This window comes from Schistocerca americana, chromosome 5, assembly GCF_021461395.2.
Source record: "Schistocerca americana isolate TAMUIC-IGC-003095 chromosome 5, iqSchAmer2.1, whole genome shotgun sequence".
NCBI lineage: Eukaryota > Metazoa > Arthropoda > Insecta > Orthoptera > Acrididae > Schistocerca > Schistocerca americana.
Window position 1 is genome coordinate 449,269,383 of NC_060123.1, and position 14,295 is coordinate 449,283,677.

Here is a 14,295-nt window from a genome sequence, read left to right on the forward strand (position 1 = left end):
TGGACACACCATCTCCACCCACTTGCACACAGGTTTCACTGAACTAAATGATGCGGCAAGGGGTTGACACTTCTGCTAAATCTTGCAGGTTTAACTGAAGCCAAGAGAAATGAAAGAAAGATAATATTTGTTACTCTCTATTAACAATTATTTAGCTTATTTTGCTGAACTCACTCAATTCAGTGTATGATCTGAAACAGGCTAATTACCAACTGAGACATCATGCTGTTAAAATTGGGATGTTTATTTTTCAAAGGCAGAAAGGAACATTTTGGAAATGTATGTAATATTTTTTGTAAGATACATTAATTTCTAACACCAGTAAACTATCTGCACGATTCAGAGATCTTCATGTTTAGTCCAGGGACCCCACACTGCTTACTATCAATCTGAGACTCGACAAAAACAATTTCTGTCTTTCTTGATTACTTTTAAATGCTTAAACTACCACTGCTATGGCAAATGACTTGTTATTGACACTTAGGAAGTAGATCTGAGACATAACAATGCCGGTGTTCTGGAAGATAATTCCCAGCATCACTAATTCTTCAAAACAGTACTTATAATTTGTTGTTGGTTAAATTAATTCACTACACAACTCCCAAGCTCCTTAAGGCAGTTCATTAAGATTTTTGCACAGAAGACGGGAAACTTTCTTTGAAGAGAAATTAACCTTTTCTTTGTTAGCATCGTAATTTCCTGTAAGCTACCGAGATTTAAATTTATTTAACTTTCAAGTTATCTTTAAAGTTCTCAGATTCAAGTATATTTCAATTTGTCTTTCATATCTTAAGACTATGTTGTATATAAGAGAAAATTTTATAATTTTCGAATGAAAACAGGCAGCACTTGGAAAACAGTGTATTTCTAAACAGATTGCAAAGTGATAGTACTACTAGTAATGCAGCATCATACTGACCTCATCTCGCTGACCCTGGAACTCAAACTTCTTTGGGATGAGGAAGGCTGAGTGATGAGCCTCAAGAAACCTCTGCTTATCAAGTCGCGAGTCGAGAGCACCAACAGAGCTTGTCATCTGGTCTAGACCCACTTGCAGAGAACGTGCACATGTTTCCTCTGCACTCACGTGCATTAAGAGTGCTCGAGAAATGCAGTTGTGGAAACCAAAGTCCATGCACTGCATGCAACAAAAATCACATGAAGACCACACTCTCATAAATAAATTAATACATATATAATATAATATTACAAAAGACCAAATAACATACAACACAAGTTCAGTGGACAAAATGTTGGTCATCGCCCCTTAAAAGCGAACACTAGTCGCTTAGTAGGACTGTAGGTAGTGTAGAACACGTACCAGACGTCATGTGACTCTGTATGAGGGATCACTCTTGTCTATGGATCTCAGTGAGTATTTAGTTGCACATCTCCACTCATCAGAATGTTGAGTCATTGATTAAATATAATATTCCTTAAGATTTGCATAAAGGGCAAAGTTTTTATCTTCTAATTGCTTTCATTGTAACTTAAATTATGTTGCATTTATATTACATTAGATGTGGCAACAGCAGGGCCATCTATTAACAAGAACAGGAACTACAGTTGCTGTCCAATGTCAACATCAGCTGGCCACTAAATTTGAAGACTATTATTATTACAACTAAAGTAATGAATCAAAGAATTGCTTCTTTGTATGTCTAAGGATCAATCTCAGATTTCTGGAGAGAGTTAAGCCTGAACCAACATATTAAGTACAGCAATTTATTTTATTCTGGATTTTTATGTTAATATGCAGTGATATAGGAGATGGAGCAAGCTTTGACTCTTTATGTTAATGTGGATATTTGAGTATAATTGTGTAAAATAATAATGGGGTAGATTAGCTCTGATTTTTGTGTTATTCTTATTATGTAGGAAGTAAAGGTGGGAAATGTTAGGGAATTTGTGGGATTATTATAATTTTGTTCTGTAACTCAAGACCATGCCCACCCATGTACTAACTTTGATAAGCAAAAAACCCTATGTTCAATGTTTGTAGGTAGAAAAAAAAGTTCTACTTCTTACTGCCAATGCAACAAAACTGATGAAATATTTATTCAAATGTGGCAAAGATTTAAAAGACGAAAAGGTCAAGCAACATCTTTGAGTCAACATAGTCGGATGCAAAAAAATTATTAAATACAAATCAAAGCGTTTCATACGTTCTTTCGGCGAAATAACAAAAGTATCCCTTTTTGAAAAACTGGTTACGTTGTGACAGCTCTAAAGCAGTGATAGTGATCAGACAGTGAACTGCACATTAATTATTGCCATTCAGGCTCTGATTAGATAGTTTTGAAGTTAATTTTAAGCAATTCACCTATACTGATTGAATTCAGAGTTGGCAATAGTTTAACGATTTTAATTATTCGAAAACACAATGCACTCATATCTCGGCAACAGAAATAATTGAGAAAACGTGTGATTTATCATAATATCATTCAACATTCATATAATGGGTCTTAGGATGACACCATGTTTTCACCTGTTACAATAAGTCTCACAGGACATATCAGATACCAGATTTTTCCAACAAAATAGGCCAAAGAATATTACAGAGGTTAGTCATCATTGCACATTACATAGCCGGCACTATAAAGACAAAGAAATAATATTTGATCCTCCACTGCTGGTTTAAGTCATGGCAGTCAAATGGCATGTGTATGTCAGTCAGCTGTACGAACTGGCACATAAGACGGGTCAATGACGAGACCTGAGAGTGGTAGTATGAAATTAATGTGTTTGAATGTGCCTATGACCACACTGTGAATGAAGGTGCCCTATTTCTTCGTTATGGGCACAGACTGTGCAGTCTGCAAGGAACGGCATACCACTTGAAACAGGTAACATGAAGTAAGAGCAGTGGTAGGAAAAAGCTGACAGTGAACAGAGATGAATGTCACACCACGCCATTGGCAATCAGTTCGGAAGTCTACAAGAATAGCTGCTGCTAATGAATGCAGGTCCATGACACGCAGTTTCTGAGCAAACATAGTGCTGGTATTCTCTGCTACTAGCAGCACCAGTCAAAGAGGTCTTACCATCATGGACAGATAGTCACTGTCCAATTCGTATGCTGTTTGGCCCAGATGATTTGCACCTTTATATGCCACTATGAGCAGTGGCCTTTTGTGAGGAACCCGATTCCAAATGTCTAACATCGTGCAATTGACACTTGTAAATAGGTTCCTCACAAAAGGCCACTGCTCAGAGTAGCATATTACGGTGCAAGCCTTCTGAGCCAAACCACACACAAACTGGACTGTGACTGACTATCTGTCCATGATTTTTTTACTGGTGCTGCCGGTAGCACAGAAAATCAGCACTAGTTGGAAGATATTCATTTTGTCTCCAAACGTTGCCAGTATTTCTGTGTGTTCGCTTCTGCTTTTGTGTATGTACAAAAATGGGTAATGGTGGTAGCAATGCTGAAACAAGTCAGTGGTGCCTTCCCCTCACCACTTCTCTCCCTTCAGCAGTTTTAATGTGGGGCAAGACACACCACCTGCAATTCCCAACAGCAACCTTGTGAATGGTCAACATATCATGGCCATACAGCAGTGTGGTCTAATGAGTTCTGATTTTTGCTTCTTTTCTAATGATGTATTGTGACGAATCCACTGATGTCCTAATGTGGTGTTCAACCCCAAAGCGTATGATTTGTTCGGGGTGTTTCGTACCGTGACTTGGGCCCACCAATTCAGGCGATTGTGGATATGAACGAGGATGTTTGTTTCAACAGCTTCCGCAACCCTGACCTTTCTTCAAAACATTAACTGCGAGTATGGTGTGGACAATCCTGCCTTCCACGATAAAAAAAGCTGTGTTCTTAGAGCTGTATGCATATGTTCCTGTTCAGGAGTGCTATCAAACCCTGGCTGGCCTGCTAAATCAACCTATCTCAATTCCACAGAAAAAGTCTGGAACTATTTGGAATACCTGACGAATTTTATAGGTCTATTCATTAATGAGTGAATTCAGTTGTATATGGCATCCATGAAGAAACTTGTGGACACATTTTGTCGCCGAACTGAGGCAGTGTTACACGGTATTAGTGTGATGTTTACCAGGTGAGACTAAATTTTTTGGCCCCTGTGCTTCATATTACATACTGGAAACTACACTTTAAAGTTGCAACCATTGTCCTACCATTACAAACTGGATTATTTATTCAACTTATTCTCCAAATTTTTTTTCTTTATAACAGCATTTCTTTTTATGATTTTTGATTGTTTCATCATTTAGTGACAGCTATTAAAAGAAAGAATTAGTATGTCTGAAACAATACTGAAAATGAAAAGTAATAAACTTTTTAGATGCCTCGAAAGACAACATTTCTAATATTATAAATTATTTCCGTGACAACAACAAGGAACATTAGGTCTAGAATTACGATTAAGCAGCAAACTAGTATGTGTAATACTATTTAGTGTAGATATGTTTTGTTTAGTAATCATACTTTCCTAATGATTGCAGTAATTAGATCCATCATTTAAGTCATTCAAGTGTAGTTTAAGTTCAATAACATAGAAATACTACTCTAGTACAACAGTAGTAAGTGATGCTTTTTAATTTGTGTAGACCTTTGTTAACTCAAAAAAACTACATAGATGCTGATGGCAGAAAAAAAACAATATAGTGAAATAATATTGAAGGCATTGTTATATTCACAAAAAGGCAGCTACACTGGCCAGTACATAATCATCTTCAGGAAGCACAATTCACTGCAGCTTTGGAAGAAACATGCACTCCTGGCATTCAGAAACGTAGGTTCCTTTTTTATGGAAGAGAGAGAGAGAGAGAGAGAGAGATTGAGATGTGGGAGCATATCACAGATAACCATAACTAGCACTGAAGGTAGGGAGAGAGCTAAAGATGAAGGGAAGGGAGGGTAGTCTGGGCAACATATTACCCAGACTCCTGAAACTTGTGTACAAGGTTACATGGCCCCTTCAATCCACCTGAAAGTATTCCAAAACGTCTGTACACCGTGACATTCGAGAACTTCATTCTTATCTGCTTCACATTTACCCTCAACATAAACAGTCTGAAAAGCCTGTAAGGGTATTGCAGAGTAGGTTGGCTGACAAATAATAGTTAAGGAAAAAAATCTTCCTAGTTAATTAGCATTGAAGTTAGCAATCAGGCCATTGGGCATGCAAAATAAAGCACCCCATCCACTTTCAGCAAGCTACCACAAGAATTGTTCACCTCCTAAGCTGAGTAGTCAGGCACCCAAATTGCCTATTGGTTCTAGTCCACTGTTTTAAAATTTTAACTGAAAGCAACTTTCAAAGAGCATGAGAAATTTGTTGATGAAGCATATTTATCATACATGTTATCACCACCGTTAACATCCTCATGTTCTTTAATGAGATTTTAAAAAGTCTCTGTTGTCACCAGATTAACATTTCTGAATAGTCTGCAATCTGCATCACTAAACGACTAACCCAGGACACAGTCAACCGGACCCAGTTTCAGACTGCCTATGTAACAGCTTCCAAGGATAACTAAAATATGATTTTCAGTATTTCATATAACTATTGACCAAATTTAAAAAAATGAAATGCTGCCATAATCTGCTTATTAAGCTGTACAATCACACAGTAAGACAAGTATTAAAATTAGACACTACATGTGTCTTGAGGCAGCATAAATCATGACTTGCAGATTACCTACATTACATTCACCCAATATTTGAGAATGTGAGCAGCTAATGACTTCCAACAAACTTTAAGCACAATTTCAAATCTTTTCTACACTTTTCCTAACTTAGATGCTTAATGTCAACTGTTTTAACCTATTAACTCATTAGTAAAGTAATTCGAAGTTTAACATGTGAGTTTGATTCTTTAAAGTCTCAGAAGTGGGAGCTTTACTACTACCACAATCTAGAAACACACACACACTGTGTGTGTGTGTGTGTGTGTGTGTGTGTGTGTGTGTGTGTGTGTGTTTGTGTTTTTGGGAGGGGGGAGAGGGGCCACACACACGTGTGAAAATCCCTTTTCGTGTGAAAATTTTTGCATCATGGTATCAAAGGCCATTTACCTTTTTACTAACTGAATGCTCCTTTGGTAATGACAAATGAACAAAACTGCTGTTTACAGTTTATTACTGTTACTGTGGATTCTGGTTGGAAAGAATCAGATGTCCAATTGCATGAATTTAGGAGGTTGTGAAGATATTCCTAACTGCAAACGTTTAACTTTTTCTGCTTTCTTTCCCTTTGCTTCCTCTCACTCTGTACATATATCTTTGAAGGTCTAGAACATTTATTGTTTTGCTTTATACGATGAAATGTGACTGTTTTGCTTTATTTACATCGTTAGAAGAATCTCTTCTCAACTGAGTATGCAAAGTATCAACTTACATTTGATCTTTTTTGTAACGCTTTGGGTAAATGCACTGTGTAAATCTAAATTTACTATGTGCACCTGTCATATATACTGTGAAGCGAAAGTGATATCAAGAGATGCAGTCGAACAGTGACAGCTGGTGTGCAGTGGTATGTAGGAACATGTGTTGTGAATTGTGAGACAATACCACATAGGATGAAAACACACGAAACTTTACGGCTGACCTTTTATGTACTGCCACAGGATGAACTAAATTTTGATTTGGACGTTATGAAAGAAAACATTATACTGAATACTGTTAATTTTGCAGGGTGTTATGAAGAACAATGACAATGGCCTGCAAACTGACAGTAATTGTTATAATGAGAACCACATCATTTGTACATAACTGGAAAGAGAATCCACCACAGGGAACACACTGGTATGTTTCAAACTTGTCATGGTGACAGAACGGTGAAAATAAAGTGACACTTATATTGACAGCTACACTCAATAGTTCTTGAGAAAATGATGGTAAACTTTCAACACAGCTTCATCAGTCCAATCGCATACCATAAAAGAAATTGAGTTGGTAGCACAGTGGCTAAAGAGCACCATTTCAAAATTTCAGGCTCTATGTTAAAATCCAATCTTATGTTTCGTTTTCTCTTTTGATGTCGCAGATATAAGTCACATCAATGTTTAGTGTGAAATCTTAGCATAGAATTGAATTATTGATAAAATAAAAAGTTGTTTCAAATCTTATTACAGATTCTGTCATCATATACGTTATATCATTAACAGTAATTTATTTTTGCTCTGATTTTTACTTTTACATATTAACAGAACCTGTGTGTTCATAAAAATTAGGAGCACCACAAGCAGATTTTGTGGCTGTTGCACGCACATTCTGATGTTGTCCCATTAATTGGTGTAAGTATTAATGGTCTCAAGGACCAAATTTGTCACTAGCATCTAGGAGACAAACAAAAACTATTGACAGTTTTCTGGAAGGCGATAATCTGTGTAAATTGTGATGAAAACAATCTATTCTTAGTTAGATCTGAAATCTTCACTTTTCCATTCATTCCACTGCATTTCATAACATCATAAAAAGAGATGATTTCAATACTTCAGCAACAACAACAGAAGAAATGAACACAAGATTGGATTTGAACGTGGTGCGAAAAATCTTGAAACTGTGTTCTCAGCCACTGTGTTATTACCACAATTGGGTTTTACACCATGCAAGTAGCCTGATGAAGTCACATCAAAACTTTACCTTAATTTTCTCATAATCTAGTACAGATTCAAATCCATGCTGAAACAGGTGTCCCTTTATTTTCATCTTTTGGAGTTTGTTACTAAAGGCTGACACTTTTTTGTTAATTTCAAAAGTAAAACTTTTTTTAGTCTAAATAATCAAAATTCACAATCAAAATTGCATAGAGTAGATTTTTTAGAACATCTACATGCCTAATTTTTGTGACAGAACATTTACATTCTTCACAAGATCTTCCAAGAGTCTCTCTCATGTGTAATCAATTACAAATTTTTGTCTTGAACAATGACTTACAAAATCTTTCTCTTTTTTTCGGGCTATGCCTAGTGAAACCCAATCAATTGATTAACTCAACAAGCACCACCGCACCGCAAACCATACCCACCATCATCAGAGCCATGTCACGCCCTAACTAATACGCCAAACACTCATTTTGAGATGAGGCCAATCATGACACTGAAATTGAACGGTATCATCTTCATCTTTGCCTAGGTGTGGTGTGTCATCTTCTGGAGCCTGGCTTTGCTCTGCCGCGATTGGTCCGTTTGCTTTTAAATTTCGGAGGGCGCTGCATTCTGGGGAGAGACCTGCTGACGAAGAGAGTATCGAGTGCTGCTGCCTGAGTGAGACGGGGAGTTTGGTTTCCGGTTGTGTGGCAGAGCAATGTTGCGAAAAAGGTGGTATAACTTCCTGTGAACGCACATGATTGCTACGAGCGTTTGTACTCAGGACGGCAGCAGCTGTTCTGGACGGGCTGTGTGATAAGGAAGCTCGGCGTGGCAACTGTTGACGCGGCATGTCCATGTTGCTACGGCAGAACTGGGGCAATTGACATTACTCGAGTTGGTGCAGGTTGCAACCTGTCGCCAAATGCTTGTCTGCCTTCTGGACTAACTGTGAGAATTTCTTGACTTGATGTGTCTCACTCTATTTCTGCCCGTGTCGTCGAGTGTGTTTTGCTGCAAGGTCGTGTGCCATGGTGTTTCGCAATTTTAGTAGGCTCAGGCATGCCCAAAATCCCGATTCAATGATCTGCTGTTATATTGTCAAGTGTAACTAACACTAGAAAAGAGTGTTAACTCTCTGTGCTTAATAACTGAACCTAAAATATTATCTGTGGCTGAAGTTTTATTCTGACCCAAGTGCAATAACGATCTTGTATTTTACAATTTGTTGAGTGGTATTATTATTTAGTACTGGCCGTCACATTTACTAAGTCGAAGATTTACGAAGGCTAGTGGGCATCATTAACAGTTCCTGCCTAGATAGGCGTTATATTTTGAACCTTGTGTTTCAATGTTTAGTAATTTTTATTTTATGTGTTATAGAGTGTTGCTGTCATGCCCTATGTGGACGATTCGCCACATTGGTGAAGTTTCTAGTCGTTCTGCTGGTCTGTGCCATATTGCTAAGGCAGGCAGTCCTAGCACAGCTGATTGTAAATTTTTCCTAGTGGTGAGAAGCACGGGCTGGTTTTAAGTGCTAACTCATCAACTTTAACCATTCTCAAATATTTATTACTACTGATATTCAGGCCCTTCAGGCCAAGTGACAACGTCACTACCCCTTTTTGGTTATTAATTTTATCTTGTTAGCTTGTTTCATATAAAAAAAAAATAATAAAAAAAAAAATAATAATAATAATAATAAAAAAATAAAAAAACCTTTGGTATCAGAATTTGTCTTTTGGTCTTTACTGCTCCTTTGGACGAAGTAAATTAACTGCTGGTTTTGCATTCTTGTAGCATTATCAAAACAGCATTTGTGGTTATATTTGATTGGCCCTTCTGGCCGAATGATTAAAGTCATTCCTTTCAGTAACTTATTGTATTGGTCAATAATTAATCAAAGGTGTTGGGTCCTTCAGACCGTGATTATCTCCTTATGTTGAATCTTAAGGTTGTGATTCTGACATTACAGTTGTGAATGTTCAGCGGCCCTTCAGGCCTGGAGTTTAAAAAATTTTATCGTGTTTTGTGATATATATTTGTACCAGTGAACAAGTATTTTTTTTTAATGTTTCATAAAATTAAATTGTGTGTGAAACTGTAACCTCATTTGGGTCTACGCTTTCACTCCCTGCAGCCTCTGAGCTCTGCTTACCTTATGTTTTGTTTAAGTTTTCCCGTACCACGGCATATCAGAAATAGTTGCACAGGGTGGACATTTGTGCCACCACTTTGAGTAGCTATTTTTTCTAGGTCACCACCTACATTATACTTCCCACCCCAGCAAGACTATCCCAACTTCACTCTCTTGTTTGTATTTCGAGCTATTGCCAAGCCTGGTAGACTACATATGGATTATGAACAGTATCAAATGTCAAGTGATCAGTGTGAAAGACATGGAGATCCCACACAACCATATGAGGAAGTGTTATCAGCAGATGGTACACTTCGAAATAGGTCTTATTGTGTGTCTCCCATTGACCAGCACTTCACATTTTATTTTGTCAGGCAGTGTATATTAGCCTCTGTTCCACCTAGAGTTCCTTTAAATGCTGAAAATAACGCTGAATTTACTCATGATAAATAACAGTCATCTACTTATGGTTTTGTTGGAACTCCACATGCTACAAGTTAATCTACTCTGGTTTGCAGAAGCTACCACAACATACCACAATCTGATCCCAAATCACAATTGTTATTACAGCATTAGTGTTCCACACCTTTAGATGGGTCTACTTACCACATATTTATGAAATTAATGTCTGTTACTTGGGGCCAAGCACCAAAGGATTCATATCTTTAAACCACTATATAGATTAAAATGTGAATTACTAATGCAACAACAAAAGAGTGAGCAGGAGTAATATGAACCAACCAAGAACTCAACTTAAGAACAAAATTGTAGCCTGTATTTTATAAATAAAAGTTGTGTCAACAATTTTATGACTGATTTTTACTTACCTACAATTTTTTTACCTATCTTTCTACATGCCATTTCACATATGGCCACAGATACAGGTGGTGGACAAAAATAAGGAAACACCAAAAACACATTACCACACCTTGTACACTGTAGGAAAACCACTGACATTAGGAAAGAGATCGATTTATCTACGGAATGGATAAACACAGGTCCTGTATGGTTTTCAAGAGAAACATATACCACTCTTCCTGCAAAATAGTGCCTAGTTAAAGTAATGATGACAAAGGTGGATAGCAATCGTCCACCATTCTCATCAAAGTAAAGCACAAAGGCTCAATAATACTGAGATCTGGTAACTTTGTTGGCCAAAAGGGATAGGACACTTCACCCTTGTGCTCACAGAACTTGGTCCTAGACATTGCAAGCTGTGTGAACACGGGTCCTGAATCCATTTTTTGTCTTTAAGCACAGCATCACCAATGAGGGACAAACATTGTACCAAGGGATAGACAAGGTAAGCCAAAATGGTCACATAACCACTGGCAGTCGTGGGACCTTGCAGAATAACCATTGGGCCAGTGGAACACCATCATATGGCTACCCAAATCATTACCGAACCCCAGCCACGCTTCACTCTTACACTCGGCCATAAGTTTGGAACAGTGTGAAACAAGAATAATCTGAACAAATGACTTGTCCATTGCTCCCTAGTCCAGGTGTTATGGCTTCAGCACTGCATTTTTCTGTGATGGGCTTTTGCATCACTGATGGGTGGTTTTGGAATTCCAGCTTACCCTGGAATTCTCATCCTGTGGAGTTCCTTTAGTGTTTGGCAGTGACAGAGTTCACGAGTGAAACATCCAGTTCTGCAGTGACTTTGGCAGCTGTGGCCCCATTATTTTTCATCAAAATCCTTTTCAATGATCATGTATCACAATCACTCAATGGACAACCATGTCCATATTATGACTTAGCAGATGATGTTTTTTCACTTTGCCTGTGTGTGGCATAAGCCTCTGACACAGTGCCTCACGAAACACCAAACACTTCACCTACCTCAGTTACAGAAGCACCACCAATTTACCCACAGCTGAATTCACTTAGCTCTAACATAATGCACTCACAACTACACTGAACATGTACTGAGGGCATTACACAGGTACCATTCATGGTCAAACAGCGCAACCTGCCAGGCTTGGCTAGCATTTGCATTTATGTTCAAAAAGGCATTTCTTGCGGCAGTGTTTCCATATTTTTGTCCAACCCCTGTAAATAATTATTTCAGATTTATGACGCATTACTGTCAAAAAGAGTTATGTATCTAATAAAGATGCCAGACAGGCACCTACTCACGTCTATTAGGTCAGAGAGATCATCAACAAAATACTTGTGAATAGTAGTGTTAGAGGCTTCAAGGCATAGCACGTACTCATTACGGGCCTTAAGTGCCTTCAGCTTGGCGTCATTGTACTTGTTCTTGCGCTGTAAAAAGAAATATTCCATTGAGCACTATGAATTAGATTGAAGAAGGTGACAGAAATTTTAAACCACCTTCGCTTTTTTAATTAACTCTGCCATGGCTACTATGCTAATCTATACAGAAAACAAGCACACTAATTGCATAAGAAGTTTTCGGTTAACTTGCCACGACAAATTCAGATAAAATCTCCATCAGATGCCATACTCTGGCCTTAAAAGCTGTTTCAGCGCAGTCAGGCTTAGCCCCTGATAGCAAGGGAAGGGGTCACTGAAAAGCTTGGGATTTTGTATGAATTTTAAGCAGCAGTTAACCAAGAACTCTTTACCCAAAGACTCCATCAGAAAATATCTTTTAGCCAAATATCACAACTGCCTGAACATTTTATTTCCCAAGGATCATTATTTTCTCTTACTACTATTCACATGCCCACAAACAAATCAGTTTTTTTTACAGATTTAGAAATGACCAATTTTAATATTAAATCTGAAAGCAAGTAAGAATATCTAAGGTACATAGTATATTCACTCAATGATGATTGTGCTTTGCACATAAAGATTTTACAGCAAATTGATGCTTTGACGACATTAAACTGTACTAGCATCAAAGCAATGGTGGTGAAATTTCACTTAACAGTCGCTGCGCTCAACAAGCACAATATCACCATCCATTACAATTGCATCAATTTTTATACATAGTAGTAACCTATATCATTCAATCAAAAGCTGAAAAATCCAGATCAACTGAAATCAGATTAGTCTCCTTTTCTGTGCAGTATAAGCTGTGTTGGTTTACTTGTGAAAGGCTGAAACCATATTCCACACTGGTATCTGGAAACTTTGAAGAGCAGCCCACTGGCAGGTCAAAACTACTTATATCAACATATATACTGATGCAAAAAAGAAAAGGAGTGAGTGTTGGCAGAAATGATGACTGAGCAGCTTGTGAACTGATTACATTGGTAGTGTGCATATTACAGACAGACACACAGACAGACAGACAGACACTATGCCACAAGGAATATGATTTGAGCTTATGGGCCAAAAAAAAAAAAAAAAAAAAAAAAAAAAATCAGCAGTAAATGTGTGTAATTCTACAGAAATTTCTGTGATCCTACAAATTATGATAAGATTAACGGATTTCGTTACATAGAACCAAGCCTTCATGATTAGCAAAATACTCTCATACAAAATTATTCTACCACAAGGCAAATCGGTATTAGAACTTTTCTAATTTAATGCACAATCATGTGCAAATGTGCGGAAGACAGAAGACAACACTGTATGAAAAAATATATGTTTTGACCATTGGTTTATTTATACAGAGAATGAACACGAACATTTAATGGTTCAGTGTGTTACAGCAATCCACCAGTCAAATTACTACATTGCAGCTCTCCCTCTCCCTCATATAATACAATGGTGCCACCATTCTGACCATAACCTCAGTTACTGGTGTCGAGCAATAGTTGTCGCTGCATGGCAGACTACATTACACTGTATAGATAACATACCTTTTGTACTTCTTTTTCAATCAGGCGATACTTCTTGGAACGGTCAAGCTTGTCCTTTGGCAGACTTTGTTCAAGCTTCAATCGCTGTGCTTCTGCAACTCTGAGTTTTGTTTCAGCTTGCCGGCACTCTGCCTGATAGCTGTGGTAAGTTTTCATTGTTGTGTGAAGTTCGTGAAGTACACGCAAGATCTCTTCATGCGTTTCATAGCCAATCTCCCGGCACTAAAGCAATATTAATTAAAAATACAGTATAAATATCATCGAGCATGCTGATAAAGTATTTGAGCTTTTGAGTAATAGAAAATACCTCCTAACCAAAATGTTATCCTTACAGGGTACAAAACAAAACAATGTACATACAAAAATCAGAATTTTAAAGAGTACCACATTGTCCCTAAAACATTTGTGCAGAAAATGTCGTATCTTCAAGAAATGATTATTATAGTTTCTAATTATTACTGTAGTATTCCTCCCACATAATTCAATGTTATGATAAATTTTATCTTTCAGCTCTGCAACTTGTGGGAATATTGACATGCAGAAAATATACTACTCACCCTCCGATAAATGCGTTGTACATCCTCTGCAACTTGCGTGAAACGGCCCACAACGTGAGTGGAGTATATGTCAGACAGAACTGCATGGTCTTTGCTCAGATTCTTAGTCTGTGTGATAAGCTGCTGCCAACAGGAATAGCTAGAGAAGAGTGGCCATTGTTCTCGTCTGAAATGGTCAGTGCTTTTTGTTAAATCACAACTTAAAAATTGTACACAAACATATATGACTGAGTAATTTAGAGATAAAAATATTT

At 37.5% G+C, this 14,295-nt stretch overlaps 1 protein-coding gene across 2 annotated transcripts in view; it reads right to left on the minus strand.

Annotated features, from left to right (window-relative positions):
• Positions 1 to 14,295, minus strand: part of LOC124616174 (SLIT-ROBO Rho GTPase-activating protein 1-like) — a 688,520-nt gene that overhangs the window by 87,642 nt on the left and 586,583 nt on the right. For both annotated transcript variants that reach the window (XM_047144456.1, XM_047144457.1), the window contains 4 exons: positions 14,042 to 14,207; positions 13,485 to 13,706; positions 11,848 to 11,976; positions 920 to 1,138 (listed from right to left, as the gene is read on the minus strand). In XM_047144456.1, the coding sequence (XP_047000412.1) occupies positions 920 to 1,138; positions 11,848 to 11,976; positions 13,485 to 13,706; positions 14,042 to 14,207 (736 nt within the window). The remainder of the gene's footprint in view (positions 1 to 919; positions 1,139 to 11,847; positions 11,977 to 13,484; positions 13,707 to 14,041; positions 14,208 to 14,295) is intronic.